At 36.0% G+C, this 20,438-nt stretch overlaps 1 protein-coding gene across 1 annotated transcript in view; it reads right to left on the bottom strand.

Annotated features, from left to right (window-relative positions):
• Positions 1 to 1,785: 1,785 nt before the first annotated feature.
• The window catches only part of LOC138332704 (thrombospondin type-1 domain-containing protein 4-like), a 172,878-nt gene continuing 154,225 nt past the window's right edge, over positions 1,786 to 20,438 (bottom strand). The window contains exons 11-15 of the mRNA XM_069280695.1: positions 19,490 to 19,660; positions 8,316 to 8,486; positions 7,728 to 7,913; positions 7,026 to 7,179; positions 1,786 to 6,093 (exon numbers count right to left, since the gene is read on the bottom strand). Coding sequence (XP_069136796.1) covers positions 5,963 to 6,093; positions 7,026 to 7,179; positions 7,728 to 7,913; positions 8,316 to 8,486; positions 19,490 to 19,660 — 813 coding nt within the window. The 3' untranslated portion in view covers positions 1,786 to 5,962. The remainder of the gene's footprint in view (positions 6,094 to 7,025; positions 7,180 to 7,727; positions 7,914 to 8,315; positions 8,487 to 19,489; positions 19,661 to 20,438) is intronic.

The raw sequence follows: 20,438 nt of genomic DNA, 5'->3' as shown, positions 1-20,438 counted from the left end.
TTATGATGCAAGGCCTATATATAAAATGAGGATATTTATGGTACAAGGCCTATATATAAAATGAGGATATTTATGGTGCAAGGCCTATATATAAAAATGAGGATATTTATGGTGCAAGGCCTATACATAAAATGAGGATATTTATGATGCAAGGCCTATATATAAAATGAGGATATTTATGGTACAAGGCCTATATATAAAATGAGGATATTTATGGTGCAAGGCCTATAATATATAAAATGAGGATATTTATGGTGCAAGGCCTATATATAAAATGAGGATATTTATGGTACAAGGCCTATATATAAAATGAGGATATTTATGATGCAAGGCCTATATATAAAATGAGGATATTTATGATGCAAGGCCTATATATAAAATGAGGATATTTATGATACAAGGCCTATATATAAAATGAGGATATTTATGGTACAAGGCCTATATATAAAATGAGGATATTTATGGTACAAGGCCTATATATAAAATGAGGATATTTATGATACAAGGCCTATATATAAAATGAGGATATTTATGATACAAGGCCTATATATAAAATGAGGATATTTATGGTACAAGGCCTATATATAAAATGAGGATATTTATGTGTATATAAAATGAGGATATTTATGGTGCAAGGCCTATATATAAAATGAGGATATTTATGGTGCAAGGCCTATATATATAGATAAAATGAGGATATTTATGATGCAAGGCCTATATATAAAATGAGGATATTTATGGTGCAAGGCCTATATATAAAATGAGGATATTTATGGTGCAAGGCCTATATATAAAATGAGGATATTTATGGTGCAAGGCCTATATATAAAATGAGGATATTTATGGTGCAAGGCCTATATATAAAATGAGGATATTTATGGTGCAAGGCCTATATATAAAATGAGGATATTTATGGTGCAAGGCCTATATATAAAATGAGGATATTTATGGTGCAAGGCCTATATATAAAATGAGGATATTTATGATGCAAGGCCTATATATAAAATGAGGATATTTATGGTGCAAGGCCTATATATAAAATGAGGATATTTATGATCCAAGGCCTACATATAAAATGAGGATATTTATGATGCAAGGCCTATATATAAAATGAGGATATTTATGGTGCAAGGCCCATATATAAAATGAGGATATTTATGGTGCAAGGCCTATATATAAAATGAGGATATTTATGATGCAAGGCCTATACATAAAATGAGGATATTTATGATGCAAGGCCTACATATAAAATGAGGATATTTATGATGCAAGGCCTATATATAAAATGAGGATATTTATGGTGCAAGGCCTATATATAAAATGAGGATATTTATGGTGCAAGGCCTATATATATAAAATGAGGATATTTATGGTGCAAGGCCTATATATAAAATGAGGATATTTATGATCAAGGCCTATATATAAAATGAGGATATTTTTATGATGCAAGGCCTATATATAAAATGAGGATATTTATGGTACAAGGCCTATTATATAAAATGAGGATATTTATGATACAAGGCCTATATATAAAATGAGGATATTTATGGTACAAGGCCTATATATAAAATGAGGATATTTATGGTACAAGGCCCTATATATAAAATGAGGATATCTATAGTGCAAGGCTTATATATTGAAAATTTCAATCTGTAAAGATATTGGGACGACCATCAACTTATCATTGAAATATCCTTTTTTAAGAATGTGGTGTAGTGGTGTAAGTCGTAGGTATGTAGTCGTGTGATTTCATGCAATACCAGTTCTCATACAGAAAACAAAACATTTTTAGTCATTTGAATTTGTTTTAATACATTATTCACATCACTGTGCTCTTATCATTTAAACAGAGAATACTTGAAAAGTCAACTCAAATATCCACGGCTGTCTTAAGAGTACCTACTGACCTAAAAGATTTAATGCTATCAACATCCGTCCCTTCTAAGCTTGTCTCATCGTCGGAAACATAAACGATGGATTGGTGACTCGCGGGTTTCCGATGACGAGCTTGCCTGGAAACGACACCATCTGTATCAGATTTATTTTTCCTTTGTTCAAAAGAATTTCACATTGCGATATGAAAAAGTCTTAGAGGAAAATATCGATATACTTACTGTATAAATAAACATGTTCAATGAAAGCATAACAATATATATAGCTGTACATGGATCGACATGAGATATTTACAATGTTGAGTTATAATCATTGGGTATATCTGTTTGGCCCTATATGTATTTACATGAAACAACAAATTGAATGGAATATCTACAGTAGACAAATAAGCTATATATTGACAATATCTAGTATAAACTCAGATGAAGGGTCCAAACCCTTGATTTTACCACAGGGGTTTATCAAAGGTGCAAACCCTTGCTTTTAGCACAGGGGTCTGTCAAATATCCAAACCTTTGCTTTTAGCACAGGGGCCTGTCAAAGTTCCAAACCCATGCTTTTAGCAATGGGGCCTGTCAAAGATCCAAACCTTTGCTTTTAGCACAGGGGCCTGTCAAGGGTCCAAATCCTTAAAAGGCTTGATTTTAGCACAGGGGTCTGTAAAGGGTTCAACTCTTGCTTTTAGCACAGGAGTCTGTCATTGTAGGAATAGAGGCACATCTTTCTTCTACAAATGCTAATGAAATGCAGACACCTGTACTTGAAGTTACGACATGTACATGAACGTTAAAACAGGAGAAACATTATCATAACATGGATGTCACAATGATATGTTGAAAGGCCAAACTAACAATGTTTACATACATAAAGTGTTACGATGAACTTATATTGCAAGTGCTTTATTTACTAATCACTTGCCAGAGATGATAAATGTGAGGCGCCTTCCAATGCATCCAATCACTGATGCAACAGATATGCATATTCAAGCACAGGCTTTTGATACTATATGCACCTTTATGTGTAATACAGATATATATAGAGGTGTCTGATAACTATGGAAACTAAAGCCTGTGGTGGAACATGGGAATTTTGATTTATCAACATGGACTATAGATACATTTTATTTATGTATAAATATATCATCAACCACTGTATAACTCATTCTTTTTGTGGGCCAAATTTCTGCGATAATCAATTAAAACAAAATTATTTTTTTATAAAATTGTAATTTAAATTATAAATACACAAGAAAATTATTCATTTGCCTGTGACCTTTTTTCGTGAATTTTTCTTCAGATTTTTTTTTTTTTTGCGACACCAATATCCTGCAAAATATTGTCTCTACAAAATTTACATGTTATACAGTATATTGACCATATTGTTGGAATCTCGCACAACAAAGCCAAATGATATCGCATGACATACATACATATTTAGTCTATATATAAATAATATACAAATCTAATTAACGTTTACACACATATATCCATAACACATAAAATAGTGAATATAATCACTTCAGATTTTAGTTTTTCACACATTTTAATCTGCTACACATTTAAACATATAGAAGTGATTGTTCCGTCAAATCTCCACAGCCAAACACAAAACATGCATACTTAATTCAGTGGTTGATGTCGATATGAACAACCCCCTACACACAAAAACATACAAAAGCATTCGGTAATAATATTTTAGCAAACGTGGAAAACGTTCCACTAAATTTTCCTTTCACTGATTTTTTTTTATTGCTCCAGTTCACAAATCAATTTTAATTCCACAATCTGCTAAAATACAAGTACATTGTACACAAAAATTACAGAAACGGACATTTATATTATGAGAGTTAATACTTAGCACTTATTTGTATGATAAGACTTTGTACCATTATGACAGTATATATATATCAACATCTAGTACATTTAACATGTAAGAATAACATTTACACACAGCTCTTATTTCCCATATTAACTTCACGTGCACTCCATGACGCTGAATATTACATATTGTTGATAACACACCCTTTTTATGACAAATTACATCTTTGCATAATTCAGAGTTCTCTCCCCTTGCGGTCGGTATCCATTGTGATGTAATTAATTTGTGTGCGAAATTCACATCACTTTTTCTGAAAAGTATGACGTTGCGCTCGCAAACACATGACGTCACAATCAATACCTACCTGCAAGTGCAGATAGTTCTGTAATATGCAAATTCAGCATAAAACGTGAAAATAGCTTCGAGACACCAATCTAAACCGAACACAACACCCAATATCTTTGAAATATCAAAGCATTTACACTTCATAAACTATTACCTCAAATTTTTCATAAAAAAAAACAAACCATTCACGCTGATCGGATACTGAGATTCGGTTTAGTGGGTATTCATACTACAGGAATATATGAAAAGCTACGTAACAATATGAATATATATGTTGATAAATGATGAACTCCATGGGGACATACATGATTATAATAGGATTTTATATATGGATTTTACTAATGACGTACCAACTTGTTTGCCTATTTGAACAGTCAAGGAGTGTAACACTCGTTTAAGTAACACTTACTGCAAACCATTTCACGTATACGATATTTCGCGTCATTGTTATTTTCATCAAATCACAAACATATAAATACGCGATCACAGCTTTTACTGGGAATCTTACATTCATATATACGTTTATAAATTCTTGATGTAACATATGAATTTGCATTCATGCTAAATTACGGTAAAGTTTATATCACCCGAAAAACGATTCATAGTACAGTATATACTTTGCCATTTATGACGATAAATCCCAAACGGGCCAGGCTGGTAAGGTGTAAAGGCACTAGGATACGAGAGGTAGCGGAAAGGTCGTCTTCACATTAGAATTCCTACCCTGGATTGACAGAAGAGGTAGAAGGAAAGTTGTCTTTCGACATTAATTCTTACTTCGGATTGATATGAGAGGTAGAAGAAAAGTGTATATTTACGTTGACATAAATCCTAATCTGTGAAGTTTTGAATGCTTGCATTCATTATGATTTTATAAAGAGTAAATGACAAATGTGTACATTATTGAAATGGCATCCTAGCAATGAAACAATACTTGTTAAAGAATTGTTAGATTGATGGCCTGCTTGTTGATATTGATCATGAAAACTAGATTTTAGATAGAGTTACCTCCCTTTACACACTTTTGTAACAGTTATCCTTTAGCTGAAGGAAATGCAGGGGTTTTATTTATCATCGAGGCATTTCAGATTGTAGTGATGAGGACAAAAGGTGTTCAACATATTTAATGGAAGAGTATGACAGAGATAGAACTGTATGAGGTATAAAGGTATTACATGTAATACACTTTCAATATAGGATTAGTTCATATATTTTTCTTGCAGATCAAACAGACAAAAGACACTGCTTATTAATTAATACATACATTCATCCGTTATTAAATGAACTAATGACATTGACCTTTGACCCATGTTCTTTGAATTATATCCTCCATAATACACTATACTGATCAGACCTTCACATTTGACCTTCGTTCACAATTGTCTGTAGCTAGTCTTTCAACTTTGTCCCTTTGCCATTTCTTGCTCAGTTCTTTCTCTCCAATCACCACAAATTCTAGTCCAAATACATTTTCACTGAATCCTTTGTCTCTCATTGTCTCCCATTTTCTCTCAACATGAATTTTTTCTTCTCTTCTATACTAACTCACAACTAGGTCACTGTGACCTACACTCTCTCATTGTTTACTCCACATGGACCATCCACTCGCATTTTCGAGTAAGACGTCCTCGCATTATCTTGTAGATAAAAAGACATAAAAGAAAATCATAACCCCACCCTCTCGTCGTCACCTAATCACTTATCGACTCATCCTCATGAATCTGAGTTCCAGCATCCTGATATTGTTAGTCATTGCTCACACTTGTAGTATGTAACGTCGGAAAACCCAACAACAATTATTATCACCCATCTGTATGGAAATTGTTGCGACTTTGAGCCTGTTCCTCAGTCACTGTTGAAACCAATGGCTACGATGCGACTCCTCAGAATTCACATTTGCGGCGATTCAGTGTCGACCCTTCTTACTGCGGTACATGGCGCAGGTGTTACAGCACTTGTCGTTATAAAATGGATAGGAACAGAGTCTCGCCTGGGCCACAAGGTTACATATCTTTATCTTATCTTTACAAGATGGATCTGTAAAACAGAACAAATGAAAGTTAGAAAGGTCTATTCTCTTGAGGGAGAGACGGGGTATTCTCTTACCCTGAACAGGGATATCAACAATTTTAACGGTGAGATTTTTCTTTCTCTTACCCCAGTCAGGGATATCCGCAATTTTTAACTTTGTGAGAGATTTGTCTATCTCACCCTAGGGTAAAGATAAGTTACACGAGATCTTTGCACGTGCTCACATAGGGTAAGAGATAAGTAATCCTTAATCAACCCTCGTGACGAGACAGAGCTGTCATACACTCAACAAAGTCTCGGGTTGGAGACAACTTAAGAAACTTACCCCTCGAGTTGAGATTCCCCTGTCTCACCCCAAAAAGGGTGAAAGATTCTTTTAATCTGAACTATGCAATAAGATCCTTAAATTGTCAAACACAAGTTCAAATCTATCTTTTTCTTGCGATATTACCAATATCATTAATTGTTGATTAGTGTACTCCTTGCAGATGATTGACTTAGTTTTGTTACAAAGATAAAATTTCGAGTAACAGTGTCTTCAAAATATCTGAATTTGAAAGTTGGTTTGTCTGTTACTGGAAGCATCCTAAATATTCTAGGGGTTACTATCACTCTCGTTATGTCCACCCCTGGACTATGTTATAAGCAAAACTGAAGGCTATGTATGTGACAACAAACGAGTAGGTAATTTGGTCAATTAACAGTTCACTGTATTTATGTCAATCTTCAAAGGAAGTCTCTGCAGGCCTGTGATTAACCAGTTGTTTTTCTCCTGAAATACTTAATATGACATATAGTCCAGAGGTGGATATAACGACAGTAATAGAAACCCCTGGAATATTGATACTGTTGGAAGATGAATAAGGCAAAGAAGATAAAATACAAATAAAAGAAGGTAAAGACAAAAAATTCACAAAAATATTGATGTTCTTGTTTACCTTCGTCTAGCTGCGGCAGTTCACATGATTGTTTGTTACAGGCAGAACGTCGTGACGGCCGAGAGGTAACAGGACAGGATGAGTTAGGATGCAGTTTTGGATCTAAGCATTTTATTTCTCTTGTTCTTGTCCCAGTGTCGCAGCTTTTAGAACACTAAAACAAGCAAATGATTTTCTGTTTTCATAATGTCCTTAAAGGTACTGAAACAAGAGGGTGTTTTTCTGTTTTCAAAATGGCTTTAAAGATATTCAATTCATACTGTTCTCCTAAGATGAATTTCGTAACAAAAAAGCAAACCCATATGCAGAAGAGAATTCACTTAAAATTCCTGGCATATTTTATCGAACATTGAACAAATGGTAGCAACCATACAATCACTACTAAATAAATTGACTGAAAAATGCCATACATATATTTCTTGACAACAAGGCAGTTATATACCATATTTTACTTCAAATTGTTTTCATGAATTTGAATTTGGATTTTTTCAAAATGAAAACAAAAATTATAAAAAAGTTAACAATATATTTTTACAAAAGAAAAATTAGACAATCATACACTGATTGATTTTGAACATGTTGTAAATGGTGTAGCATCATTTTTTTTATAATGTACTGTTATTTTGGAAATAGTTTAATTAGTAATAGTCAGGTATATATAGCATCTGAACTTGATATTATCTATGGTAAAAAGAAACCTACCTGAGACCACTGGGTGACAAACCATTCAGATGGACATTCTGGAAGTGGTCCACATGATTCTTCTGTGACAGGTTTGTCAGAAATGTCACAATTCACAGACTTCACCGAGGCAAATAAACGTTCACCAACCTTCTTGATACACACAACGTCTCTCCGTCTTACACCATCCCCACAGGTAGCTGAACACTGCAGAAAAAATAAAGCCTTTTGTCACCAAGTCTTTACATTTTTATGCCCAATGTATCAACTTGAGAGGGAGGGGTATGTCGGATTTGGTCCAACCTTCTTTGATTTGAGTTACAAACATGACCCCTAAAACTAGCCTCTCTCCCATTGCCTCCCTACCCCTTCCAAGGTTTTTTTTTCTGTACCTGCCTATTTTGGGCAAGGGTAACAGTTTGTATAAATCTTGGCTCTAACTCAAAGGGGAAGGAAGGATGGGTCCAATAGAGAAATAATCAAATTACAAGGTGAATCATTTTAATCCTTGAGGAAATTAACACAGAACCTGGTATTCAGAACAATACTTGGCATAACAAACCAGGTGAACAATACAGGCCCCATGGGTCTCTTGTTTTCGGTACCCACCTCTGACCAAGGCCCTTCAAACCAGCTGCCTCCACATGGTTTTTTGTTTTTACATCGCTTTCTCTCCCTTGGCCGACTGCCCGCACACTTTTTTTCGTCTAGTGGGGTGCCATCCTCGGCTGAGCAGTACACCGTTCGATAGAAGTAGCCCTTCCCGCAGTCCGCAGAGCACTGAAACAGAGATATTCATTATAGGATTCAAAAGTAAAACCTGTCTATAAAGGACACCCACGGGACAGAGCATACATGTTCTTTATTTCCTTTACAAAATTATTGGAAAAGGAAGTTTGTTGTCAGATCCCTGTGCTTGTATTGATGGATCCCCCACTGTCAATCAAACCGTCTGGGTGCTGCATGTGACTTTGCTTTTTTCATTTTGTATGCTAAGACATTCAATAGATGCATTTGCAAGCAAGAGGCATTGCTATTTTCTGCCTTGCTATTGGTCACTAGAGTGGAAACTTGGCGCTGGATTTAAGTTAAAACTTTGCATTATAACTTTCTAAAGATCTTTTTGTCGTTTTAGGATGTCGCTTCAGGATTGTAAGTGTTAGCTAGGTAGGATTAAGCTTTGTGATTCAGAGAGATATTACTTTAGAATTGTTAGTGTTGGCCACATACAACCACTCCCATACCTAACTTGATGTTGTCAAAACGTCTTCTTTGATCAACCTTGACATTGCAAATAAAACCTAAGCATTTGACAACATCCTGAGATACTTAGTACACTTAACTGACGGACACAATTGTTATTAGTTTTAGGGCTATTACCAGCTAGGAAGTGCCTCAATTGGCCCACAAGTACTTCTATGGAGTAACAGCAATTACAAGCTACCTAAGTACGAGAGTTTTTCTATTGTTGTTAGCTCTTGAGGCGGAAGTGCAGCCATTGTATATGCCATGCACCCACACAACTTCCGCGCTTTTATTGGCTTCAACTGTGTTGAATAACAAACAAACTTCTTCCCTCTTTAAAGGATTTTTATAAATAATCTTCATCTCGAACTTGTCTGATTTAATTCTGGTGGTAATGGAAACACAGGAATTTCTTTGAATGTTTTAAAAACATCACTTGGAGTGTTAATGTCATGAAATGCCGTTGTTGAGAGACATTATACAATAGTGTTAACGCTGCATCTTTGAATTGGCACTAATATCCACGGGAAGGAAAAGAATGCTGTCAAGTCTTACCAATATTCTGATTTTTTGAAATTCCTACAGCAGTTTGCACTTGTTTTCCTTTTCAGCTAGTGAAAGATTTATCAGCAAGATAATTACCGTTTGGAGTAGAGAAAGTCCTTATCCTTGCCGTTTTCAGTTAGATCACATGTTCTGTTAGAATCAGGAACATGACAGCATCACAGTTCTACATACATTTCACATGAGGTAAATTTTTACAGGTATCTGAAGTTTTTGCAAATCCTGTGAACATATCTATTTCATTAGCAATCAGCAATAGTTGCCCCAGTAGGTTGTTGGCGTCACCTTTGGGCCTCTTCTAACATCAAAATAAAAAAGAGGTGTAACAATTTTTATTTTCGTTTGTTTACCATAATCAGAACTCGTGATTCTCAAGTTTTGCGGGATGTTATTGTGGGAAAGAAAATTTGATCCAAAATATAGTTTAAATGAGATAAATTGAATATACCTAAACATGCTTATATCAGTGTAGTCAAATTTTAGAAGAAATATGAATTATGATTGATTTGCGTGTATATAAATAAGAGCAATTCGATGGTTCAATATCACAAATAGTCTTTTACAAAATTTAGCAATACACATAATCTTTTAATGTTTAAGCATCTTTGTTCTATGTGTATTTAAGTGGGTTTAAAATAAACCTGCATTCAAAGTTTTCAGGGCATGGGAAGAATGTATAAGCTGCACGATTCAACATTAAACAAACCAAAAAAACAATTAAAAATTTCAAAGTAGATAAGACAGGTGTTTTCCACCCTACAATGAAACAAAGACAAGTAGATCTGCCAAAAATACCCAAACTGTGAACGATATTATTGAATCCCACAATGAGGAGACAGTTAAATAACAAAACTTTATAAAAATAGCTTTATATAATAGTGGCACCATGCTTCTGGTATCTTCCCAGTGTCTCCCACACATTCACACTGTCATCATGAAAGGGAGCTCCTGGGGAAAGCACCGCTCGGTTTTTCACACAGCTTTCTTTAATAGATCTCTGGCCAGAATCAAACATAGACAAAACACACAGAAGATGTTTGGCGATTCTTCAAATCAAGAGGAAATTGTGAGTCGTAACAATCCGAGATATTTTAATCTACACATCAATCTCGAGCATTCCTACCAATCTCTCAAACAACATTGCAACAGTACCCTGCTCTGGTAAGTTCAGTCCAAGTTCAAGCGTATCTTCAAAGACATCCCTTATGGACTCAGAGAGCCCATGTTAAATACTGAGGGATATAAAAATACGAAACTGTCATCCCCTCAAAGACACTATTTTCATAGCACAGATTTATTTTCTAAATGCTAGTCTAAAACACCATATGTAAGATATAGAGCAGGTGTAGGTGTTTCATCTGTAAATAAAACGAAACATCAAATGATTTACCAATCTAATTTATTTGTGAAGGAAATTGGGACAAATGGAGGATAAAGAGAAGAGGCTAGGAGGTTAGGAGGAGATGAGGAGGGGAAGGAGAAAAAGAGGAAGAGGAAAAGAGGAGAGGAGAGATAGAAGAGGAGAAAGAGGAGCAGGACTGGAAGAGTAGGGGAGAGGAGGAGACGAGGAGAAGGAAAGGAGTCAAAAGAGGAGAAGAGGAGGAGGAAAACAGGAAGAGGAAAGCAGGAGGAAAGGAGAGAAGGATGAAGAAACAAGAATGAAAAGTGAAAAGAAAGAGAAATAAAGGAGAAGGGAAAGATGATGAAAAGGGGAGAGAGAAGGTTGAGGAAAGAAAGAGGACGAAAGAAGGAAAAGAGCAGGATACACTTTAAATCACACAGCTCTAATAATGAGAGGTATTCTAATGACAGAATTGTCATGAAGAAAGTGGTGTAAGTAACAAACAAAAGTAAATACTGTAAATGTCTCCATAGCTAGAGGAGTGGTGTAGGTGTCTCCATAGATATAGGAGTAGGTGGTGTAGAGTTCTCATAGATATAGGAGTAGGTGATGTAGAGGTCTCCAAAGCTACAGGTGTAGGTGGTGTATAGGTCTCCATAGATACAGGAGTAGGTGGTGTAGGGGTCTCTATAGATACAGATGTAAGTGGTGTAGGTGTCTCTCTAGATAAAGGAGTAGATGGTATAGTGGTCTCCATAGACACAGGAGTAGATGGTATAGTGGTCTCCATAGACACAGGAGTAGGTGGTGTAGAGGTCTCTATAGATACAGGAGTAGATGGTATAGTGGTCTCCATAGACACAGGAGTAGATGGTATAGTGGTCTCCATAGACACAGGAGTAGTGGTGGTGTAGTGGTCTCTATAGATACAGGAGTAGATGGTATAGTGGTCTCCATAGATACAGATGTAAGTGGTGTAGGTGTCTCTCTAGATAAAGAAGTAGGTGGTGTAGGTGTCTCTATAGATACAGGAGTAGGTGGTGTAGTGGTCTCTATAGATACAGGAGTAGGTGGTGTAGTGGTCTCTATAGATACAGGAGTAGATGGTATAGTGGTCTCCATAGACACAGGAGTAGATGGTATAGTGGTCTCCATAGACACAGGAGTAGATGGTATAGTGGTCTCCATAGACACAGGAGTAGGTGGTGTAGTGGTCTCTATAGATACAGGAGTAGGCTGTGTAGGGGTTTCCATAGATACAGATGTAAGTGGTGTAGGTGTCTCTCTAGATAAAGAAGTAGGTGGTGTAGGTGTCTCTATAGATACAGGAGTAGGTGGTGTAGTGGTCTCTATAGATACAGGAGTAGGTGGTGTAGTGGTCTCTATAGATACAGGAGTAGGTGGTGTAAGATGGTATAGTGGTCTCCATAGACACAGGAGTAGATGGTATAGTGGTCTCCATAGATACAGGAGTAGATGGTATAGTGGTCTCCATAGACACAGGAGTAGGTGGTGTAGGTGTCTCTATAGATACAGGAGTAGGTGGTGTAGTGGTCTCTATAGATACAGGAGTAGATGGTATAGTGGTCTCCATAGACACAGGAGTAGGTGGTGTAGTGGTCTCCATAGATACAGGAGTAGGTGGTGTATGGTCTCCATAGACACAGGAGTAGATGAGGTGGTAGTAGTGGTCTCCATAGATACAGGAGTAGATGGTGTAGGGGTCTCTATATATAGCTACAGGAGTGGTGTGTGGGGGTCTCCATAGATACAGGAGTAGGCTGTGTAGGGGTTTCCATATAAATACAGATGTAAGTGGTGTAGGTGTCTCTCTAGATACATAGTGGTCTCCATAGACACAGGAGTAGGTGGTGTAGGGTCTCTCTAGATACATAGTGGTCTCCATAGACACAGGAGTAGGTGGTGTAGGGGTCTCTATATATAGCTACAGGTAGCAGGAGTGGTGTAGGGGTCTCCATAGACACAGGAGTAGGTGGTGTAGGGGTCTCTATATATAGCTACAGGAGTGGTGTAGGGGTCTCCATAGACACAGGAGTAGGTGGTGTAGGGGTCTCTATATATAGCTACAGGAGTGGTGTAGGGGTCTCCATAGACACAGGAGTAGGTGGTGTAGGGGTCTCTATATATAGCTACAAGAGTAGTGTAGGGGTCTCCATTAATACAGGAGTAGGCTTTGTAGGAGGAATAGGCTGTGTAGGAGGAAGCGTTATTTTCTGTGATAGAAATGAGAAGAGTAGTGGGTAAATGATAAGAGAGCACATTGTGTGATTACAGTTGTGGTAGCGGGTGAAGACTAGCAGACTAATAGCCCCTTCATCATACTGATTATAAAAGTGTCAAGATAGCAGGAGAATGCAGCTACAGCTATTTATCAACAGATGTAATACAGTGCAGCCTTTTATATCTGTACATAAATTACGATATATAAAATATATACCTACAAACACAACATATTCACATAAAGAGTTGTGTATTGTCGGGGAAAGTAAATAGGAACTAGGTGAATCTGTGTCAGCCTGTTTTACTGAGATCGTTGTTATCCTCTACATTTTATTTAAGCATTGATGTCACTACTTTTTAACTTCATCGTTGTATGAAAGAAATTTTGTTTGCAAAAAGTTTCAAACAAAATTTATTTCATAAATTACTTTTTCAGACTACTTGATAAAAACAAGAGGCCCATGGGCCTTAACGGTCACCTGACATCCAATAGTAATTTGTCATTTAAGGGCCAACATAATAGCTATGAGGGACTTTAACACATGGTGTGTTATTTTTTCCCTCCTGTATTCAACACAGAAGCTGAAGTAAATATGAACTGATGTTGATGAAACTCTGTATGCAATGAGGTCTTGGATGAATTTGCATACTGGAACAATTTATCATAACTGACATATGGTTGTTATTTTTCTTTCTAATTTTATCATCCTATGGTCAGGTGACCTAAAAATTTAAGCCATTTGGACCCCACTGGGCTCCACCCCTCAGCCTTTGGGGATGAGACAGGGTCAAAATGACATAATAGCAAAATGTCCTCTAGTGGTTATAATGTGAATCAAAAGTTTGAACAATTTCCAGTAGAAAATAAACAAAATATACCCAAGAAGTATTCAATATAAACTATAGCAAACTTAGCCTCCTCCCCAGGGGCAAACAAAGAGGCCAAGGGTTATAAAATTCACAATTCTGATAAAGCACCACAATATCTTTAGAACACAAGGTCCAATAATAGCATTATTACAAAGGACATGAACTCTATAATATAGTTACCGTCGAAAAATTCCCTTTTTCAAACTCATCCTAGATCTTGTTGATATAAGGCTACATACAGAGTTTCATCAAAATCAAAATCAGTTCACAATCACTAAAGTTATCTTGTTCACAAGCACAATGATGAAATTAGAACAAAGTGCAATAACTTGTTCGTTACTGTCGAATAATTCCCATTTTTGAACTCATACGAAATCTTGTTGATATAAGGCTACACACAAAGTTTCATCAACCTCGGTTAACATTTACTCAAGTCATCATGTTCACAAAGTAAAGTTAACGCACGATGGACAATAGGCTATTGCAGTAGGTCACTATGACGTATGATCAGGTGACCTAAAAATAGTAAAAGTGACCTTGACCTTGACCTGGCAATCCTGAAACTGTATCTTGTCGAAAATATTATGGTCCTTTAAGTTTGTGTGAAGTTTGATCAAAATCACTCAAGGAATGAAGCCGCTAGAGCACTGAAAATGATTTTCTAAAAATAGTAACGGTGACCTTGACCTTGACGCTGCAACCTTGAAACTCAAACTTTTTCAGTCCTTTGTATTTGTGTGCAGTTTGATCAAAATAACTCAAGATATGAAGCTGCTAGAGTGCTGACAAAGAAATTATCTAAAAATAGTAACAGTGACCTTGACCTTAGTTTGGCAATCTTCACACTCAAACTTGTCTGAGATATTATGATCCTTTGTGTATGTGTTAAGTATGATCAAAATCCCTCAAGGAATGAAGCCACTAGAGTGCTGATAGGGATTTTCTAAAAATAGTAGCAGTGACCTTGAACTTGACCCAGCAACCCTGAAACTTGAGTCGTCCGAGATCTTGTTAATATTAAGCTACATACAAAGTTTCATCAATCTCGGTTCACATTTACTCAAGTTATCGTGTTCACAACAAAAAGTTAACGCACGACGGACAACGACGGACAAAAGGCTATCGCAATAGGTCACCATGACCTATGGTCAGGTGACCTAAAAATACATTTAAACATACCATTCCATTGATTGGATTTTCAAATGGATTATTTCAAATTGATATGCAATGTCTCTATTCTGACGTCATGATAATGTCGGGTTTTTGCATCATTCTCTGATTTTTTTTCTTCATAGTAGTATGAAGAAAAAGAATCTGAATCAATCAGAAAGTCAGATAAAGTATGAATACAAACAAAAATTAATTTTCGTGTGCAATTTGCTTTCATGAATTTCCCGATCAAAGTATATTCACGTTATGAGTTTAACACCACAAATTAATATCATCATCATTTCTATTGAAAGAAATTTACATTCTAGGAGGAATAGTGAAGAATGTCTGTCAATTTAACAGCTCCTTTACATGGGGGACCCTAGACGCAATGACAATAATCCAACTCATCAAAGATTTAGCATGACCATGGTAACATTTCATTATCTAAATGTGCAAATTAAGTCATTTACCCCTAAGATTCAATAATGAACTGATCCAAGTTTTGTGTTAGAAGCGTTCAAATGTGTATTTAGGGGTAAATGAGTTCAGAGAATGTGATTATAATGAAATTCTTCAAATCATACAGGCTCCTTAAAATACACAAGTCTGAAGTGACATTAGGTCCGTCTGCACTCATGGAATAAAATGAAATAAAGAGTAGACATTACAAGACTTCCATCACTTTGGCGATGAGCTGTATAAAAAACTTGGCTACTTAATTGTCTTAATATATTCTGATACAGAGAGATTCTTTTGCGCTATCTTCATAATTAACCAAATAAAATGCAAACCAAGACATTTTATCCATATCCAAACAAAAAATAAGGTCTTCATGTCTTTGATCATTTGGAAAAGCAACTTTCAAACTTTCAGAAATGATCCAGCAGTCACTAACTGCAGAACACCCAAGTTCAGACTTGATTTTTTTATATTCTTTTCTCACCTACTTAAGTTCTTAATGATGTGATAATCACATGGAGCGTTGATTTATGCTGAGCAGGAGAGATGTGCCAGGGTTAGGGATCTAAATTTACACCGATTTACCACTATTCACACCTGTAGTTAAATACACAGTAGCAAAAAACCTGGAAAATGTACCACACAAGTATCATTGTACGTGACCATTTTATGACCTACTGGGAGTGGCCAAGGGGGACCCTTATTTCTTCTTTTTTTGTTGTTCTTGAAGTGGGAACTGCCTAGAATGCAGTCCAGGCCAACACAGATACCAGCAAATAAAAGACTTTTCATTTCAGTAATATGTTAGCATTGCTTTAGCATGCATATTTTCCACAATTTCCCATTTTAAGGAAATTTATACTTACAGTTGGCTGTAATATATCCAAAATTTAAAACTAATGAAATATTTTCTAAACATCAGTTTTTATTTCTTGTAATTATTACCAAGGTAGTTTTTTGTCTTAAAATTGAAGCTAATTTCTATGTACTATGTATATGTCATGACCTAAACATACATAGACTAGCAAAATAATGAAGCCAACATTTATATATTGTTGACTTGTTATCCAAGGATTTGACAATGGGCCTTAATATTTTGGAAAAAGTTTCTTTGTTATTAAAATTGTATGGTCTATGGCTTGTTGTATTTTTGGCATAGAAAAAGTATCTAATGTGTTTTACATTTTTTTCTACACCTCTTAGTTTTAAACTTTCGATGTTTACCGACTTTTGTAAAGTTATTCCTTGCAAAGTTATTAAACAATTGAATTAAAATATTGATTTTTAATGTGTACATGTTTAAAATAACTCGGAAGTATCCTTACTGTTCCGATCTATTCCGATCTCTACCGTTATTGCTGATATTGACCACGTGATACAGCTCGGGAGTTTCCAATCTATATCTAATGCTGGTCACGTAATGCAACTCGATTTTCCAATATTACCCAAAAGTTTGAAACATGGCGTTGACTGTGGCGGTTCTTTCAAAATGTGTGATATTTCATGTGACATTTACCGCTATGTCAATAGTGTATTGGTGGCCTCATGGATCTGAACCATCATATATAAGCATCCATATTCTATGTTTTATGAGAGATGTTATGGTGAAAATTACAAGAAATACAACTTTAAAGCAAATTCCAAATTTGAGTTAAATTTATTTAGGACCTTGGATTACTTTGAATTGAAATTATAAGTACAGTGGTAGGGAAATCTATTGATTCAGAATGAAAATTTTACATATTTCTGTCTATACTTAACATTTTATTTACCATTCGATCAAGAGAAGTATCTACATGTACTTTAAGCAGCAATAAAATGTGTTGTCTTTTTTAAGGCATACTCCTAATGTTTGTTTTAGCTACTTTGAAAAAAAAAAAATTTGTTGAAATGTTTTTTCAATCACTGCTGGCAGCCATGATTGACCAGAGACAGGAACAGATTAACAAGCCATGTTATCATATTACACATACCACTACATCATTATAGGGAGCTGTTGACCGACACAGATTGATTTTCACATTAATCATGACCTAACTGATCTTAAACTTATACAAACCCAAAGATCCACTGTACTTTCGACACATCTCCAAAACCCAATCCTAATCCCCTCTTCCCCACTCCCCTAGTTACCCCCTCCTCACCCTACCCTAACTCTCTCTACCCCCCAACCCTGACCTCCTCACTCCCCTATCCCCAACCCTGACCCCCCTACTCCAATAGCTACCTCCTATCCTCAACCCTAACCCTACACTGACCCCCCCCCCCCCCACTTGTAATCTCCTCCCCACCTCATTCTTACCCATACCCAGTACTACTCTGGAGTGTCAGACCAAAAGATGATACCAAATAACATCTGTTTTCGTTTGTTTATCCTCAGAACACTGACCTCCGATAAAGAACAAAATAAACTGATGAATTTCATCAGAACATATTTTGAAAAAACTAACAATCCTAAAAGTACAGTTGTTTTATTTTCTTAAATCAACTCCACACACCCATAAAGAAAATACTGCCTCTTGTTCTCTCAACCACCCAACGGGGTTCAGCAATTCCGTACCTGACATCATCTGGGTTAATATGGATCCAAGGCAATCCAATTATCAATAGGTAGGAATGCGAGGAGAGTGATTTCCTCAGGATTGTTTCATTGTAAATAGTAGGGTCGTCTTTAAGTTTTATTTTAGTAGAGCTGGATTCTAAATCAAACATTTCTGGTAAAAAAGGTATGCATGGAGAATGTCAAGTTTGATTGGAAACAGGAAATTGGAGTTGTAAGCTGTAGATGGCAACATTATTACCTGTATGATGTTGAAGATGTCACAAAAAAAAAAAAAAAAGATAAAAAAATATCTATGATGACTAAACAAATGCAGACAGATCTTATTATGATATCAGCTTTGTGGTCAGTCAAAAATGACCTTTTCAATGTACAGATCTGACCCTATAAAACCGAATATTAACCTCATAATTTTCTAAAATTCAATATCATAACCAACTCTTATACTAATTCCATACCGTGACAGATGTCAAATACGATATAGATATTCTACGCTACCGGTGTCAAGGAAAGCGACGCCTGACCAACATTCCAAGTCTGGATTGTAAACCAAACAGAAAAACATCGACTTTGTGACATATCAAAGAACTGTGTAAATAGAGAAACCAGTTTGTATTGAACACGACGGCTTCTGTTTAACCCAAACCGATCTTTAATTAGCATGCGATGATCTATCACATTAACACCTCAACATCAATTAGATCCGTGACACTTGATCATATAAGTTAAACAAATAAAGACATTTACTTTCCGCTTCATAAAAAATTCACTTAATTAAAAGATCACCTCTGATTTCAGACACCTCACTTACTTTTTCAAGCCTGAAACTGTCCTAAATACCAAACTTTTCTGGTTCTAATTGAACTAAACAGTCTGTTCTGAAGAGACTAGGCCATAGGAAATGTTCATGCATTTGTTAGCTATCCTTATTGCATGGTTTTAAATAACAACTAATTTGAGAAATCTTTAAAAAAATAAATGTTCAATTCCCTAGGCACAAAAACCTCACTTTTTGCCTCAAGTGGAATATTTGACTTGAAGTTCTGTCCCTGGCTGAACTAGAGAAGCTTTTTAATGATAATGATTTAAATTCCTGTGTAATGCTCTGCAAAGCGGGACTTAAAGACTATTCGTAGTTAAAGTTACTTCATATGTTTAGTGAAACTTTGGCTTAGATGTAACTGACAGGTGTAGCCACTCCGCATGCACACAAATGTATGTTTACCTATTTAATGTCGTAGCAAATGTCATAGCATATACGAAACAAGTCATGTGTGGTACATTGCGAGTACATTCCAAACAGTATAGTGAAATTTCACACCTGTTAAATTTAAGAATTATATACGTTACCTCTTTGGACCATCTGCTATGGAACCATCCCTTGGCACAAGTCCCCATATCACAGGTGCTGACATTTTCAGGTCGAATTCCCTTACAGAGGTTTTCCCTAGCTGCTCCTCCGTCAATGCTCTCACAGAACACCTCCCGTGTCCTCTCACCACGTCCGCAGTTTGTGGAACACTGAAAACATCGAGTCAAAACAGTGGAACACTGAAAACATCGAGTTAAAATAGTGGAACACTGAAAACATCGAGTCAAAACAGTGGAACACTGAAAACATCGATTCAAAACAGTGGAACACTGAAAACATCGATTCAAAATAGTGGAACACTGAAAACATCAAGTCAAAACAGTGGAACACTGAAAACATCAAGTCAAAACAGTGGAACACTGAAAACATCGAGTCGAAACAGTGGAACACTGAAAACATCGAGTCAAAACAATGGAACACTGAAAACATCGAGTCAAAACAGTGGAACACTGAAAACATCGAGTCAAAACAATGGAACACTGAAAACATCAAGTCGAAACAGTGGAACACTGAAAACATCGAGTCAAAATAGTGGAACACTGAAAACATCAAGTCGAAACAGTGGAACACTGAAAACATCAAGTCAAAACAGTGGAACACTGAAAACATCGAGTCAAAACAGTGGAACACTGAAAACATCGAGTCAAAACAATGGAACACTGAAAACATCGAGTCAAAACAGTGGAACACTGAAAATACGAGTTGAAACAGTGGAACACTGAAAACATCGAGTCAAAACAGTGGAACACTGAAAACATCGAGTCAAAACAGTGGAACACTGAAAACATCAAGTCAAAACAGTGGAACACTGAAAATACGAGTCGAAACAGTGGAACACTGAAAACATCGAGTCAAAACAAAGTTTTACCATTGAACCATTTAACCATTGAATCTTTTCATTTTTTCAACCTTCATTATTCATCAAAA

Source organism: Argopecten irradians, chromosome 10, assembly GCF_041381155.1.
Source record: "Argopecten irradians isolate NY chromosome 10, Ai_NY, whole genome shotgun sequence".
NCBI lineage: Eukaryota > Metazoa > Mollusca > Bivalvia > Pectinida > Pectinidae > Argopecten > Argopecten irradians.
The sequence above is the reverse complement of the archived record's forward strand: the minus strand, read 5'-3'. Positions and strand labels throughout refer to the sequence as shown.